The sequence below is a fragment of the Pseudophryne corroboree genome, chromosome 12 (assembly GCF_028390025.1).
Source record: "Pseudophryne corroboree isolate aPseCor3 chromosome 12, aPseCor3.hap2, whole genome shotgun sequence".
NCBI lineage: Eukaryota > Metazoa > Chordata > Amphibia > Anura > Myobatrachidae > Pseudophryne > Pseudophryne corroboree.
This window is the reverse complement of record NC_086455.1, coordinates 119,943,242-119,957,236: the sequence shown is the minus strand read 5'-3', so window position 1 is coordinate 119,957,236 and position 13,995 is coordinate 119,943,242. Positions and strand designations below refer to the sequence as shown.

Genomic DNA, 13,995 nt, shown 5'->3' with positions numbered 1-13,995 from the left:
TATGTCTTAATGTGATTTGGAAATACTGTGTGGCATAATGTGTACTGGCAGTCCTTTGCTGTGACATAATGTGAACTAGGGCACTACTATGGGGCATAACATTAACAACTGCTGCGGAGAGAGGTGTGTCTGTCTCTATAGAACCATCGGGATGGGAGCCCCATCAAATTGTTGCAATGTGGCCCATCAAGTTCTGGCTACACCCCTGTGTGCACACTTTGGGGGTTATTCAGAGATGAACGCAGATCACTGTATACACAGCCAGATCTGTGTTCATCACTGCACGTGCTGGAGGCCGTCCAGCATGTGTGGGGCCGCCTCCTGATGCGTCACGTTTTCCCAGCGCCCCCCCAACCCCACAACGCCGAAACTACACCCCCACAACGGCCTTGCCTGTCAATCACATCACGGTCGCATCCATCAGGCATGCGAACGCAATGTGTATGGTCACATGGCCACTGGCAAATTACGCTGCGGGCCGCTATTGTTGCCGGGTCTGAATGACCCCATTATCATGAAACATATGAGCTCACTGACATCACAATACTAAAGAAACTAGAGGCCGAATACACAAGTATTTGAAAACACAACAGCATGATTTAAGGCCATGGTTTGGTCTTGTTCGTCTTGTAATGACAGAAGTTGTCTGACATACAAGACAAATCAGTCAGGGGCCTATATAGCTTAGGAGTTTCTCAGCTGTTGTGTTATTCTACACTTGAGGAGTGCGCGTGTGCCTAGATACAGCTGTAATGTTGTCAGTGGAACAACCATTAACATGAGAGAATAACTAACACCAGCATGGGAGGAGTTTACGTATATTAATATTGACTGACCTACTAACAATATTAATTGGCAATCAAAAGTGTTTCTAAAAAACATCATTGGTTGCTATATATTTGACTGTTTTTTGATGTAATTGTTTTTTTAAATATTATTTCATTGGGCGGGATGTACTAATGTACATCGCCGCCCATCGCCTCCCTGCGCCACGATGCTGATCGCATATGTACTAACATATGCGATCAGCATTGCGGAGGACAGCTCTTCCGATAAGAGCTGTCCTCCGCGATGCGCAGCGGCAGCCTGACTTCCGGGATTCAGCCCCAGAAGTCAGTCTGCGCATGCACGGGGTGATGGGGGCGGCCGCAGGGCATGCTGGGAGGGATCCGATCGGATCCCTCACACAGCGCCGCGGAGAGAAGCCCATAGGCTTCTATGGACGTAAAGCTGACGTACCCCGACGCGGTGCTGTCCTGCCGGCCGGGGGTTAGTACATCAGGAAAATGCGGTAAACAGGGAGTTTACTGCATTTTTCGCTTAGTACATCCCGCCCATTGTATCTATATGGCCATATATCTATGTATATGTGTATATATATATATATATATATATATATATATATTTTTTTTTTTTTTTTCCAACTAACATTTGATCAAGTAAATTCTAATTGTTCTAACTGGACAGCGCTTCCTGATAAACTTTGGTTTATATGTTTATATATATTTTTTCTCAAATAAAAAGGTTTTTGCATCAACCTTTACCAGGAAGCAGCAGCCTAGTTACAGTTATACGACTGCCAGCTATAGATTAGGCGCCATTTTCCCCATGGCTGCCTCTTGATGGCGCCCAGCTGAGCAATTCAATTGTTACTCCATTTGGGCGTGATTAGCCGTGGGGGAGAGGGGGGGGGGGCATTTCAGCTGAAACGTGCAGTTTGGGTGCCCAAAAACAGCACCTTTCTCATTACTTTAGATGGTAAACCTGGTCTGTTTGTGCGCGACATGCACAATAAAAAAAACATTTGAATACCACCCCCCCCCCCCCCCCCCCCGGTTTCCCGTGACTTTAGACGGGATATTGGGCGCCCATAAACAATTGAATTTCCCTCTTACTGTACATCTCTCTAGAAACAGAAGAGGAAATTGATGTTCAGCTAAGATAAATGGTGAAGAACTACTGTGGTTGATATCAGCATACTGATTTCTACAGCGACTGCTTCATGTTTCCTGTATCTGCTTTTCACAGTACTAACCTTGATGGCTACTTGAAGAGGATTAGGATCTCCAGAAATTCCAACCACAAGCCCCTCATAGACCTCCCCAAAGGCGCCATGACCGAGAGCTCTGGTGAGGAGGAAAGAAGTGTGAATGTGGAGCCTTGCAAAGACAACACAGATTATCATTTGTGCAACTCCACAATATAAATGCCTCAAGGTATAGAAAGGTGCGTCAGGTTACTAAAGTAGCCATATACATACCATGCCTTTTCCCTGCTCCACTATTTGTATAAACCTAGCTCCATGTGTCTGCAGAGCTAAATATACTGTACATAAGACATAAACTGGGTGCTAAATAGGCTGCATAATACAAAGAACAGCTCATATTGCTGTAAATATGCCACCAAGCCCGATTCTGGGAAGTATCTGTGCACATGGCTTTGTGAGGCTTTCAGGACTGCTTCCCAAATGGGAATGCTAATGCCAGAAAAATGTTAATCCAGTGTCCTGGCTACTATATTTTAGGATCACCCCCTTATATGATTACATATCATTCAAATGTAACAAATGATAATACTTTCTCTTTATGCAATACAATTATCAGGGCTGTAAATTACTTTCTATGGCTGCCCAGGGATAATCAATTAATAACAGATCTATGTCTCTACCGGTCGGAGATGTGAAATGGTATAAAAGATCTACAGGAAATAGGTAGACAGTCATTAGGTCAACCCCATATGGTTGACATGCATCAGGTGACAGGGTCAAAAGATTGACAGTTATAAGGTAGACAGTTGGTAAGATCACCAGGGTCAAAAAGTCGACATGAAAATGGTTGACAAGTTTTTGTTATTTTTTCCGTTTTTTGTGTGTGTTATTTTGTATGTTTCATCATATGTGACGACAATCAGTGTAAACGTGTACCCTCGATGCTCGCTTCGCTCACCACGCTTTGGGCAAGGTGGATTGCTCCACTTCCACAGTGCTCGCCATAGGTTACTATTCCCAATCATAGTCCACGTGGATGGTAAATCAAGCAAAAGTTGAGAAACATGTAAAACCCCCCAAAAAATGTGGGTCGACCATATGTGTGTCAAGCATTGTCATGTTGACCTTTTGAACCTGTCAACCTTTTGTACCTCTCGACCTTAAATACGGTCTACCTTTTACCTGTGGACTTTTTGACTCTTTCGACCTAATGCATATTGACCATATGGTGTTGACTTATTGGGCCGGATGTAATGAAGTCCGAGTTGGCCAGAGATGTAGGTTCCCGGCCGAACTCAGACTTTTTTTTAAAAAGCGACAATCATTTACAAGGCATGGTTTTGCCACTTTAAAAAAACATCCAAGTTTGGCACCTCCAGTCAACTTGGACTTCATTATATCTGACTATCTACCTAGACACTGTCAACTTGGAACCTGCTGATGGGACAGGCTGGGACTTTTTGCTCTCTAAAACTGGGAAGACATAGGCAGAATGTATCTTAGATCCATATATTCAGAATTTGCTAGACTTTTCATATCCCTAATTTCCACTCTGCCCCAGATACCCACCTAAAGCTCGTCTAAACTGTTGCTGTGTTGGTAGATAATTCTTTGCATACAATATTCTTATTATGATTGCTGGCACCTGTTTTGAATAGGTAAATGGATAAGAAAGGTGTTTCACTACAGGTGATGGCAGTCATACGTTGGGGGAGAAGTCCGGGAGCGGAGCATTCTGTCCCTCCTGGAGAGGGTCATGTTGGGAGGTATGTATATATACAAATCAGAATAAATCATAAGGAAAAAATAATACCAATATCAAATATAAAATTAAGTATTGTGTTTATAAGAAGAACGTCAATAGGAGACATATAATGTATTTATGTTAGCAAAAATTCTATTCAGGATTCTAAAATTCTATTCAGGACACAGAGGAAATGTTAGTACAGGTTGAGTATCCCTTATCCAAAATGCTTGGGACCAGAGGTATTTTGGATAACAGATTTTTCCATATTTTGGAATAATTAGATACCATAATGAGATATCATGGGGATGGGACCTAAATCTAAGCACAGAATGCATTTATGTTTCATATACACCTTATACACACAGCCTGAAGGTAATTTTTGCCAATATTTTTTATAACTTTGTGCATTAAACAAAGTGTGTGTACATACACACAATTCATTTATGTTTCATATACACCTTGTATACACAGCCTGAAGGTCATTTAATACAATATTATTAATAACTTTGTGTATTAACCAAAGTTTGTGTACACTGAGCCATCAAAAAACAAAGATTTCACTATCTCACTCTCACTCAAAAAAGTCCGTATTTCGGAATATTCCGTATTTCGGAATATATGGATATGGGATACTCAACCTGTATATAAACTATTAAACAGGAGACAGAAAATCAAGCTTGGAGATTGATTGCCACGTTAAAACCTAACAGTATTTCTGAAACATGATCAGGGAGATTGTATATTCAAACCTTTTGTCATGTATAATGATAATGCCTAAGGACCTGCCGGTTTCATCTAAAAAATATTTCCAGGATCAGACCCTTTCTGACCCAGGATGCTACTAAGATTATTATCCACTAACTGGTCATCTCCAGACTGGGCTACTGTAATCTCCTTCTGACTGGCATTCCTTACAAACACCTGTCTCCACTCCAATCTATCCTCAATGCTGCTGCCCGGCTCATTTTCCTCACCAAACGCACTACGTCTACCTCTCCTCTCCTACTAGACCTTCACTGGCTCCCCTTCCCTTTCAGAATCCATTTCAAGTTTCTCACATTCTCTTACAAAGCCCTAACCCACTCCTCTCCCATCTACATCTCTGATCTTATCTCCCTTTACACTCCCACCCATCCTCTTCGCTCTGCTAATGCTCGACGACTCTCCTGCCTACGGATTACTTACTCCCACTCCTACCTCCAAGATTTTTCATGTGCTGCACCACTTCTCTGGAATTCCCTACCTCTCCCCCTCAGACTCTACACCTCTCTACAAAACTTCAAACGGGCTCTCAAGACCCACTTCTTCACCAAACCCAGCCAAATCTCATCCTAACCCTCTGTTCCACATTCTCTATGTACCCCATCTGTGTCACCCCTGTCTGTCTACCCCTCCCCTTTAGATTGTAAGCTCTCACGAGCAGGGCCCTCTTCCCTCATGTGCTTATCCTTTGTCTTACTTTAATAATCTTCAACTGTACCACATCCAGCAGTCTTCTGTCACCTGATACTTATTCCAGTGTCATCTGCTGATGTAACTATGTTTATTTACCCTGTACTTGTCCTATACTGTCATCAACTGTAAGTTGCTGTTTTCCTGTTTGATTATTTTTGTACTCTGTAATTGGGCGCTGCGGAACCCTTGTGGCGCCATATAAATAAAGGATAATAATAATAATTATACCTGAGTAGGGTGATATTTTTCCGAGGAACCTCCTTCAATTCACTTAAACCAGCTCCTTTCCCAGCAAAGCAGTAGTTAGGGTTGTAATCTGTCATGATGATGGAACTGCGGATCTTACTCAGTTTATACTCCGTGCTCTGTAACCTCACCCGGGCTCCCTCCAGCTGCTTCTTTTTGCGGTGGTAAACTGTGAAACAAGGAGATGAAAGGTAAAGAAACCACTATATAGACTCTTGGGTTTACTATTTCAACATGTCATATAGGGGCTTATTTACCAAAGTCATTTTGCAGGAAATTCCCTGAAAACAGCTGTTTTTGGGGATCCCTTTAAATGCTAAGTATCCACAGGATCTAATAAGGGTGGACAGCAGCAGAGATCTCTGATCTAGCCCCTCCACTTCCGACTGTAAAAACTGAATTGTGAAATATACAAAACATTCTGAAGCTTGGCACCGGCAGCTATCACCATCTTCAGATGGCTTTAGCTCTTAGTAGCCTATAGGCTACATTTACAGGTTTTTTTTCTAGCACTTATTAGCGCATACATAGCCCAATGGCTTCACACATGTAGTGCGCTTGCTGGAACTGTGCCTTAGCTTCCAACGCTTCACCAAGACAGCATTTTCTCGGAAGCTCTGACCCGGCACCTGAAACATGGTAAATGCAGGTGGTAATTTTCATTACCACATTGCGATTACCAGTGAAAATATCTCACCACAACCGCATTTAAATATATAAAATATGACCATAAATCCCAATTTCAATACCAGGTTAATACATTTCCATTATATTGGACCACACTTAGTTAATTAGTAGATGCAAAAAGGACTTTAAAGAAATATTTACCCAAATGTTTTCTTTAATTCAATATTAAACTTCCCTTCCAGTAAGTATGAGAGTGGCAGTGGTACGAAGCCGGAAATCCCTGCTGTTCAGGAGAAACTAAGCCCTGCAAGCGCCTTCCTCAAGCCTAATTATCCTGCCATGTGTTTCTCTAAAGAGAGGGGGACTTTCCTTTCAAACAGTCATGAGGGCACAGGGCCCAACATACAAGTGCAAAGTGTCACGTTAGTGGTGCTGGGCATTTCAGCATGCATGGGTTTGGGGAGCAAGGTGGCTCTGTTTGCAGTAGAGGGGTTTGCAGTACTTGAAGGCAGTGGTGCCGAGAGGGGGGGGGGGGGGGGGGGAGGGGTGCAGATACCATTTAGTGGGACCAGGCCTGACGGAGGGGCGTAGTGGGGACCAAAGTCCCGCCGGTATCCGTTCACATGGTCGACCATGTTATGGTCGACAGTCATTAGGTCGACCACTATTGGTCGACATTGACATGGTCGACATGAACACATGGTCGACACATGAAAATGGTCGACACATGAAAGGTCGACACATGAAAAGGTCGACACATGAAAAGGTCGATATGAGTTTTTTTAACTTTTTTTTCTTTTGGGGAACTTTTCCATACTTTACGATCCACATGGACTACGATTGGAACGGTAAAGTGTGCCGAGCGAAGCGGTAGCGGAGCGAAGGCACCATGCCCGAAGCATGGCGAGCGAAGCGAGCCATGCGAGGGGACGCGGTGCACTAATTGGGGTTCCCAGTCACTTTACGCAAAAAACGACACAAAAAAGTTAAAAAACTCATGTCGACTTTTTCATATGTCGACCTTTCATGTGTCGACCATTTTCATGTGTCGACCATGTGTCCATGTCGACCATGTCAATGTCGACCAATAGTGGTCGACCTAATGACTGTCGACCATAACATGGTCGACCATTCATACCGGAACCAGTTCCACCACGCCCCTTACCTGGCAGTAGTAGCAGATCTTCTCCTACGCTGCTGTGTGCTGGCTGCAGTTTGGCTATGGAGACGCTTAAAGTACTTTTTCTGTATTTTATTCTAAGTGTGCATGGCTGCGCCTCCCGTGATTAGGCCATGCCCCCTGAAAAATACCTGGGCACAGCAGGGCTCTCTACTGTCCTAGATGATGGAAGGAATTGGGTAGAACAAGAGGATTCATTGCTAAGCATAGAGTAGATACAGTGGTGCAACGATGTTTATTGAGCAATGCAAAAATTGCAAACAATGTTTAAATAGAATTTCTGCTGCGGGGTACACTGGGCTCCACAAGGATAGACATAGGGGTGTAGACATAGGCGTGCGCAGGACATTTTATTAGGGGGTGCATGATTAGAAGGGCGTTTAGCACAACCTATCGGGCAGGTCTAACACCACCTAATGGGCGTGTCTAGCACCACCTATCAGGCGTGTCTACCACCACATATTGGCACTCAATGCAAACTAAATAATATAGAGAATTGATGCACAGATATCTATCTATCTATCTATATAAAATCTGTTAATATATGTTAAATTTGTATATTTTATTACCATAGATTATATCCTAATCTCTCGAAATATATATTGATATTGAATTTGAACGTGTCTTCCTCCAAGAGGAACGCCATATTCTGTGGCGTTGGCACATGATGAGGAGAGAGAGAGTGTGGGTGGGAGCATGAGCGTGCATGCACGTGGCATGACATCATCACGACACATCCCACAGGTTAGAGGAACTGGGAGTAGGATTACGTCAGTGATGCTGCACCATACAAATGAATGACAGCCAGACTGAGCAGAGGGGGTGGCGGGCACAGTTGGCGGGAGGACAGAAATGAGCACACTCGGCGATCGCCGATACTGCAGCAGCAGGTGTGTGAGGGGGTGACAGACATTAGGGGGTGCCTGTGCGCACCAGGCACCCCCCCTGCGCACGCCTATGGGTGTAGAGTAGGATCTTGATCCGAGGCACCAACAGGCTCAAAGCTTTCACTGTTCCCAGAATGCACAGCGCCGCCTCCTCTATAACCCCACCTCTGTGCATAGGAGCTCAGTTTTTAGTTAACCAGCCCAATGCAGTAGCAGGAAAAGAGACAACGGTTAGTAGCCACATACACCACACTCTCACGACAGGAGAAGTGTCAGCGGCTAATGCCATACCAACCCAAAGAAGCTAAGTGCGTCAGGGTGGGCGCCTTGTGGAGCCCAGTGTACCTCGCAGAAAGAGATTTAACAAAGGTAAGTTCTTTCCATCAATCTCGTTTTCTGCTGCGGGGTACACTGGGCTCCACAAGGATAGACATTGGGGGTGTCCTAAAGCAGTTCCTTATGGGAGGGGACGCACTGTAGCGGGCACAAGAACCCGGCGTCCAAAGGAAGCATCCTGGGAAGCAGCAGTATCGAAGGCATAGAACCTTATGAACGTGTTCACTGAGGACCACGTAGACACCTTGCACAATTGTTCAAGGGTCGCACCACGGCGGGCCGCCCAAGAAGTTCCCACAGACCGAGTAGAATGGGCTGTAATGTGAGCAGGAGCCGAGAGCACCGCCTCCTCTATAACCCCGCCTCCCTGCACAGGAGCTCAGTTTTGTAGTTGGTGCTGCAGTAAGCAGGCACATAACAGAGGGGCTGCTCCAGTCAGCCCTAAGAAGAGCTTTTTTTGAAGAAAAAAGTGAAGACTTCAAGGGCAGCAGCGGTGGTAAATGTCAGAAGACATTCACTGCTGCACCTCCAGCTCTCCCCAGCGGCGCTGTACATTCCCGAGCCCTGGTTGCCGGGTAACTACAGCAGGAGGCTCTGTTTTTTTTCACGTCAGGCACACACGACGGGGGCTCTCCGGGATCACGTGGCCGTGCTTCGGGAGGTGGTAAGTGGGTCCCGCTTGCGGGACCCGGTCTTTATCGCGATCCGGTGTGGTCAGTGGGAGGCGGGCCGCGCGCACTGGCGGTGGACACTATGGCAGTACAGGCGATCCGACTAGATCACCAGGGTATGGGTGCAGGTCAGGTTTTCTCTCTAAACCATTTTCAGTAGCCCACAGTACCCGGTGGTTTTGCCAGCAGGGGGATAAGGCTTAGACCTGAAGCCCCTCCCCCAGCCCCAGGGCGCCATTTCCCGCAAATGTTCCCGCCCTGGAGCTGCAGATCTGTCTCTCCCTCACTCCCTGTCAGTGTCTGGGCGCAATTATCTCTCAGCTTCACTGTTCCTGGGACTGCTTGGGCAAATCCTCCTGTGTAAAGCCGCCTGGTTGTCAGTGCTGTGACTTCACATGACACTTAAGTATTCTACCTGCCTTTTTAGACAGTGCTAGTTAAGAAAGAGTGCATTTAGTCAGGGTTTTCTAGTACAATTACCCTGTGATATACATCCAGTTCTTACTGTGTAGTGTTGTATCTATTGACTATATAGCTATATATAAATATATAAGCTAGTCCAGTGCAGTATTATTGTTAGTAATAACCTCTGCATTGTACAAACTGTGACTATCTGTGTGTGCATTAGATAGCTGAGTGGTGTCCATTTCGTGTCTTTCACTCAACTTGCTATCCCTATATTCTATAACCTGAGGGGGCTTGGTGCGTCAGGTTTTATATTGATATAGGATTTTTACAAAGATATACTTTAATACTTATTTTTCTCTGTGATTTTAGTCACCATAACTCTCCTTTATCTCTGCTGGTGCTGACTACACTGCGCAGGGGTTTAGGTAAGAGGTATTGTGCTGCTGCCAATTGTACTGTGTTACCTGATACTGCAAGTTATATCATGTCTGCTTCTGAGGGCAACGGTTCTGGGGCTGAACACACTGCCGGTGTTGCTGAAGCCACAGATCCCTATGAGGAGAATATAGCAGCTGTAGGCTCTGGTTCTGGGGGCTCCTTGCCCCTCAGTGGGACTGTGGCAACGGAGGTACATAATGACCCACCGTGGGCCGCTTTTTCCACGCTTCTACATACGCTAGTTAATAAACTAACACCCCCTATGGGACCCCCTATGCCGGTATAACCGTATGTGGTCCCTGCAGCTAACCAGCCGTGGGCGGCCGATTTATCTGCCCAATTGAAGAAGTTGAACCAGTCCCTGACTACTAAAAAGTCTGACCATCGCTCGCCTAAGTCCAAGGGGTCCTCTAAGCAAGCGCTTGTCTCCTCACAATCCACTGCTGTCACTGACACCTCATCTGATGAAGACGGCACTTACACTGACCCCACAGGTTCTGACTCAGATATGGCTGATGGGGAGGGTAGTTCACATGTGGATGTTCCTGATCTTTTGGAGGCTATTAAATTAATTCTACAGATTACGGATGATCCCGAGCCATCCGTCCCTCATAAGAAACCAGATAGGTTCAAGCGTCAGAAGGTGGTTAAACAAGTTTTACCTCACTCTGACCACCCAGTGGATATACGTCAGGAACCCTGGCAAAACCCGGGTACGAAGTTTGTGCCTCAAAAGAAGATGCTGGCTCGCTATCCCCTCACACCAGAGCTGTCTAAGAATTGGGAAACGCCTCCTCCAATAGACTCACATGTGGCTAGGATGGTGGTTTCCTCAGCTCTACCTGTCACTACCGTCACGTCTCTAAAGGAGCCTACGGATAAACGTGTGGAGGGTTGTCTGAAAGCGATTTACACCCTCACGGGTGCTGCACAAAGGCCCACCATTGCAACAACATGGGCTGCAGAGGCTATTGAAGCATGGGCCTTGGAGTTAGAAGCTGAAATATCTTCTGACCATGCTAGACAATGCTTGTCATATATTGTCACAGCTTCTCGCTATATTAAAGAGGCGGCTTCTGATGCCGGTATCCTAGCAGCCAAGGCCTCTACTACGTCAGTCCTGGCTCGCCGGATATTGTGGCTGAGATCCTGGTCTGTGGATCTGGACTCTAGAAAAACCCTGGAGGTACTCCCTTTCAAGGGAGATATTCTGTTTGGGGAGGACTTAAATAAGATAGTGGCTGACTTGGCTACTGCCAAAACTGCCTTTCTGCCAAGTACCGCTCCTTTCGTCCTTCAGGTAAAGCAAAAGGTCAGGCGTACAACAAGCAGGCCCGCACTTCCAAACCTGGTAAGCCTAAGCCCAAAAGAGCCTGGGCGGCCCGTAAGCCAGCTTCCAAGGCCGATAAGCCTTCCGCATGACGGGGCGGGCCTCCCCCCTAGGGGATCCCAGGGTGGGGGGCCGGCTTCGAGGGTATACCCAGGAATGGTTAAAGACCACTTCAGATGCCTGGGTACGGGAAGTCGTCACTCGAGGTTACGCCATAGCCTTCAAAAACCGACCCCCTCATCGATTTTGCCAGACAGACGTACCGTTGGACCTGACAAAGGCAAACACTCTGCATTCAGTGGTACAGACCCTCCTGGATACAGGAGTCGTAGTACAGGTGTCTCTTGCGCAGAGGGGACGGGGGTACTATTCTCCGCTGTTTCTAGTCCCGAAACCGAATGGGTCCTCCCGGCCCATTCTCAACCTCAAGGCATTGAACAGGTTTGTGAAGGTTTCCAAGTTCCGTATGGATACCCTTCGCTCTATAGTTCTGGCCTTGGAACCTGGGGACTACATGGTCTCCCTGGACATACAGGATGCTTACCTGCATATTCCTATAGCAGCGTCACATCAGAAATACCTGAGGTTTGCTATTGGCAACCTCTATTACCAGTTTCGGGCGTTACCTTTTGGTTTAACAACGGCTACGCGAGTCTTCACCAAAGTCATGGCGGTGATGATGGTGGTACTCCGCCGTCAAGGGGTCAGGATACTGCCGTATCTGGATGACTTGTTAATCCTGGCAAATTCCCCAGAACTTCTCCTACGTCATCTAGATATGACGGTCCGGTTTCTACAAGCCCACGGGTGGCTCATCAACTGGAAGAAATCCTCCCTGATCCCTGCTCAGAGCATGGTGCATCTGGGAGCGCTATTGGACACTCACAACCAGAGGTTGTTCTTGTGTCAGGAGAAAGTCCTGAAGCTTCAGGACAGGATTCGTTGCTTCCTTTCTCGTCCGCAAGTGTCGATACATTCGGCAATGCAGGTGCTGGGCCTCATGGTATCAGCATGTGACATGGTGGAGTATGCTCAATTCCATTCTCGCCCCCTCCAGAGGCTGATTCTAGCCAAGTGGGACGGCCTGCCTCACCGGATCAGGTCTCAAATTATCTCATTGACTCGGAGGTCCGTCTGTCGCTGCTCTGGTGGCTCCAGGACCAACAATTGTGCAGGGGCCGTTCCTTCTGGATATCCAACTGGGTCCTGTTGACGACAGATGCCAGTCTAAGAGGTTGGGGCGCGGTGCTGGAGCAACATTCCCTTCAGGGTCAGTGGACCAAGGAGGAGTCCCTCCTATCGATCAACATTCTGGAATTGCGGGCGGTCTTCAATGCATTTGTCAAAGTCAGAAAAATATCACAATGCACACTACCATATTTGCACCTCATACAGGTCCGCGCTGCGCATGCGTGCGCTCTCCCGTGCGTGCGCATACCCGCTGTTACGTGCACCCGCAGGCGCATGGTATGCGCATTTACGGTAGAGTTTCTGTGTGCCCAGCGTGCGACTCAATCGTTACATATTTTAACTATATAATGTATTTTGTAGATCATGGTCCCCTTGATAGATTCTGAAAGTTTAGTTAATATAGCATGTTCATGGACAAAGAGATCCCTCTTTGTTTGATACGAAGGGTCAGACATGGGTCATACAGTGGTGTTTAGTATCCATCGGAAGAATATTTAATTAGCAATATTCCGGTGTTGGTTTGAAGCGGATTAATCGCTCGTGCGAATAGTTATGGACATAAGAAGTTTATGTACATTTACTATTATTTGCACTTACTTATCCATGCGGCGGGAAACCTAGTTTCCCACCCACCTGAGCAGTTGGAAATAGACACAGCCCACCTGTATGAATCAACCTATGACCTTTTGTTATAATGCGAAGACGAATTCCTGTGTCCAATGAACAATGAGATTGTAGGGACCATTGAATTGTAATGTGTGTGGGGCATAAATAGACAAGCCGATCGTATCCAGTACACTCTCTTCAACGGTTCTCATCACTGATAATCGGGAGCTGGACATTCAGAAAGGCGCATGCGATCGTTCCCTTTGTGCGTAAGTTTTCTCCGCAATCATATTGTCTTTATTGCTATTGTGAGCCATACCTCTCTCTCTCTCTCTCTCTCCTCCTCTTTCTCTCTCATTTTCCCTTAAACGTTATTGTATTGTATTGTATTTCCTGTGTAGTTATCTGGTTAGTTAGTCTATGTTATATTGTAGTGTATGACTTGTATTGTATTATTCTTTTTCAAGTATAACATTCATATAAGGCGTTAGACCCTAAGCCCGGTATTTGTGTATTTCTTATAGTGTTAAGTATTCTCAGAGCGTCGGTGACGCTCGAACAGCTTTTAAGTTAATAAGGTTACACTGTGTTGCATCTACACTCTATCACTACACTAAGGTTTTCCTGTATAATACATTGTTCATGGTTTACATATAAAGGTTTAACATTGTGAGCGTCAGCGCCGCTGGTGATCTCCTCGTGGTCCCGAGCGTCCGCTACGCTATAGCGAAACATTACGTTAGTCGGCAGCCAATAGCGTGCCTCCCTGTGATCTCTTGGCCGTGAGCGAACGTGACGCTTGAGCGTCTCGACTACGGCTAAGCGATTGCTACGCAATGTGCGTACCCTTACGGTACTCCATACGTCAATAGCGTACAGTGTTCTT

The 13,995-nt window shown here is 46.1% G+C and overlaps 1 protein-coding gene across 1 annotated transcript in view; it reads right to left on the bottom strand.

Annotated features, from left to right (window-relative positions):
- LTK (leukocyte receptor tyrosine kinase) overlaps positions 1-13,995 on the bottom strand; it is a 307,777-nt gene that overhangs the window by 53,176 nt on the left and 240,606 nt on the right. Inside the window, exons 17-18 of the mRNA XM_063947926.1 lie at positions 5,418-5,604; positions 2,036-2,126 (exon numbers count right to left, since the gene is read on the bottom strand). Coding sequence (XP_063803996.1) covers positions 2,036-2,126; positions 5,418-5,604 — 278 coding nt within the window. The remainder of the gene's footprint in view (positions 1-2,035; positions 2,127-5,417; positions 5,605-13,995) is intronic.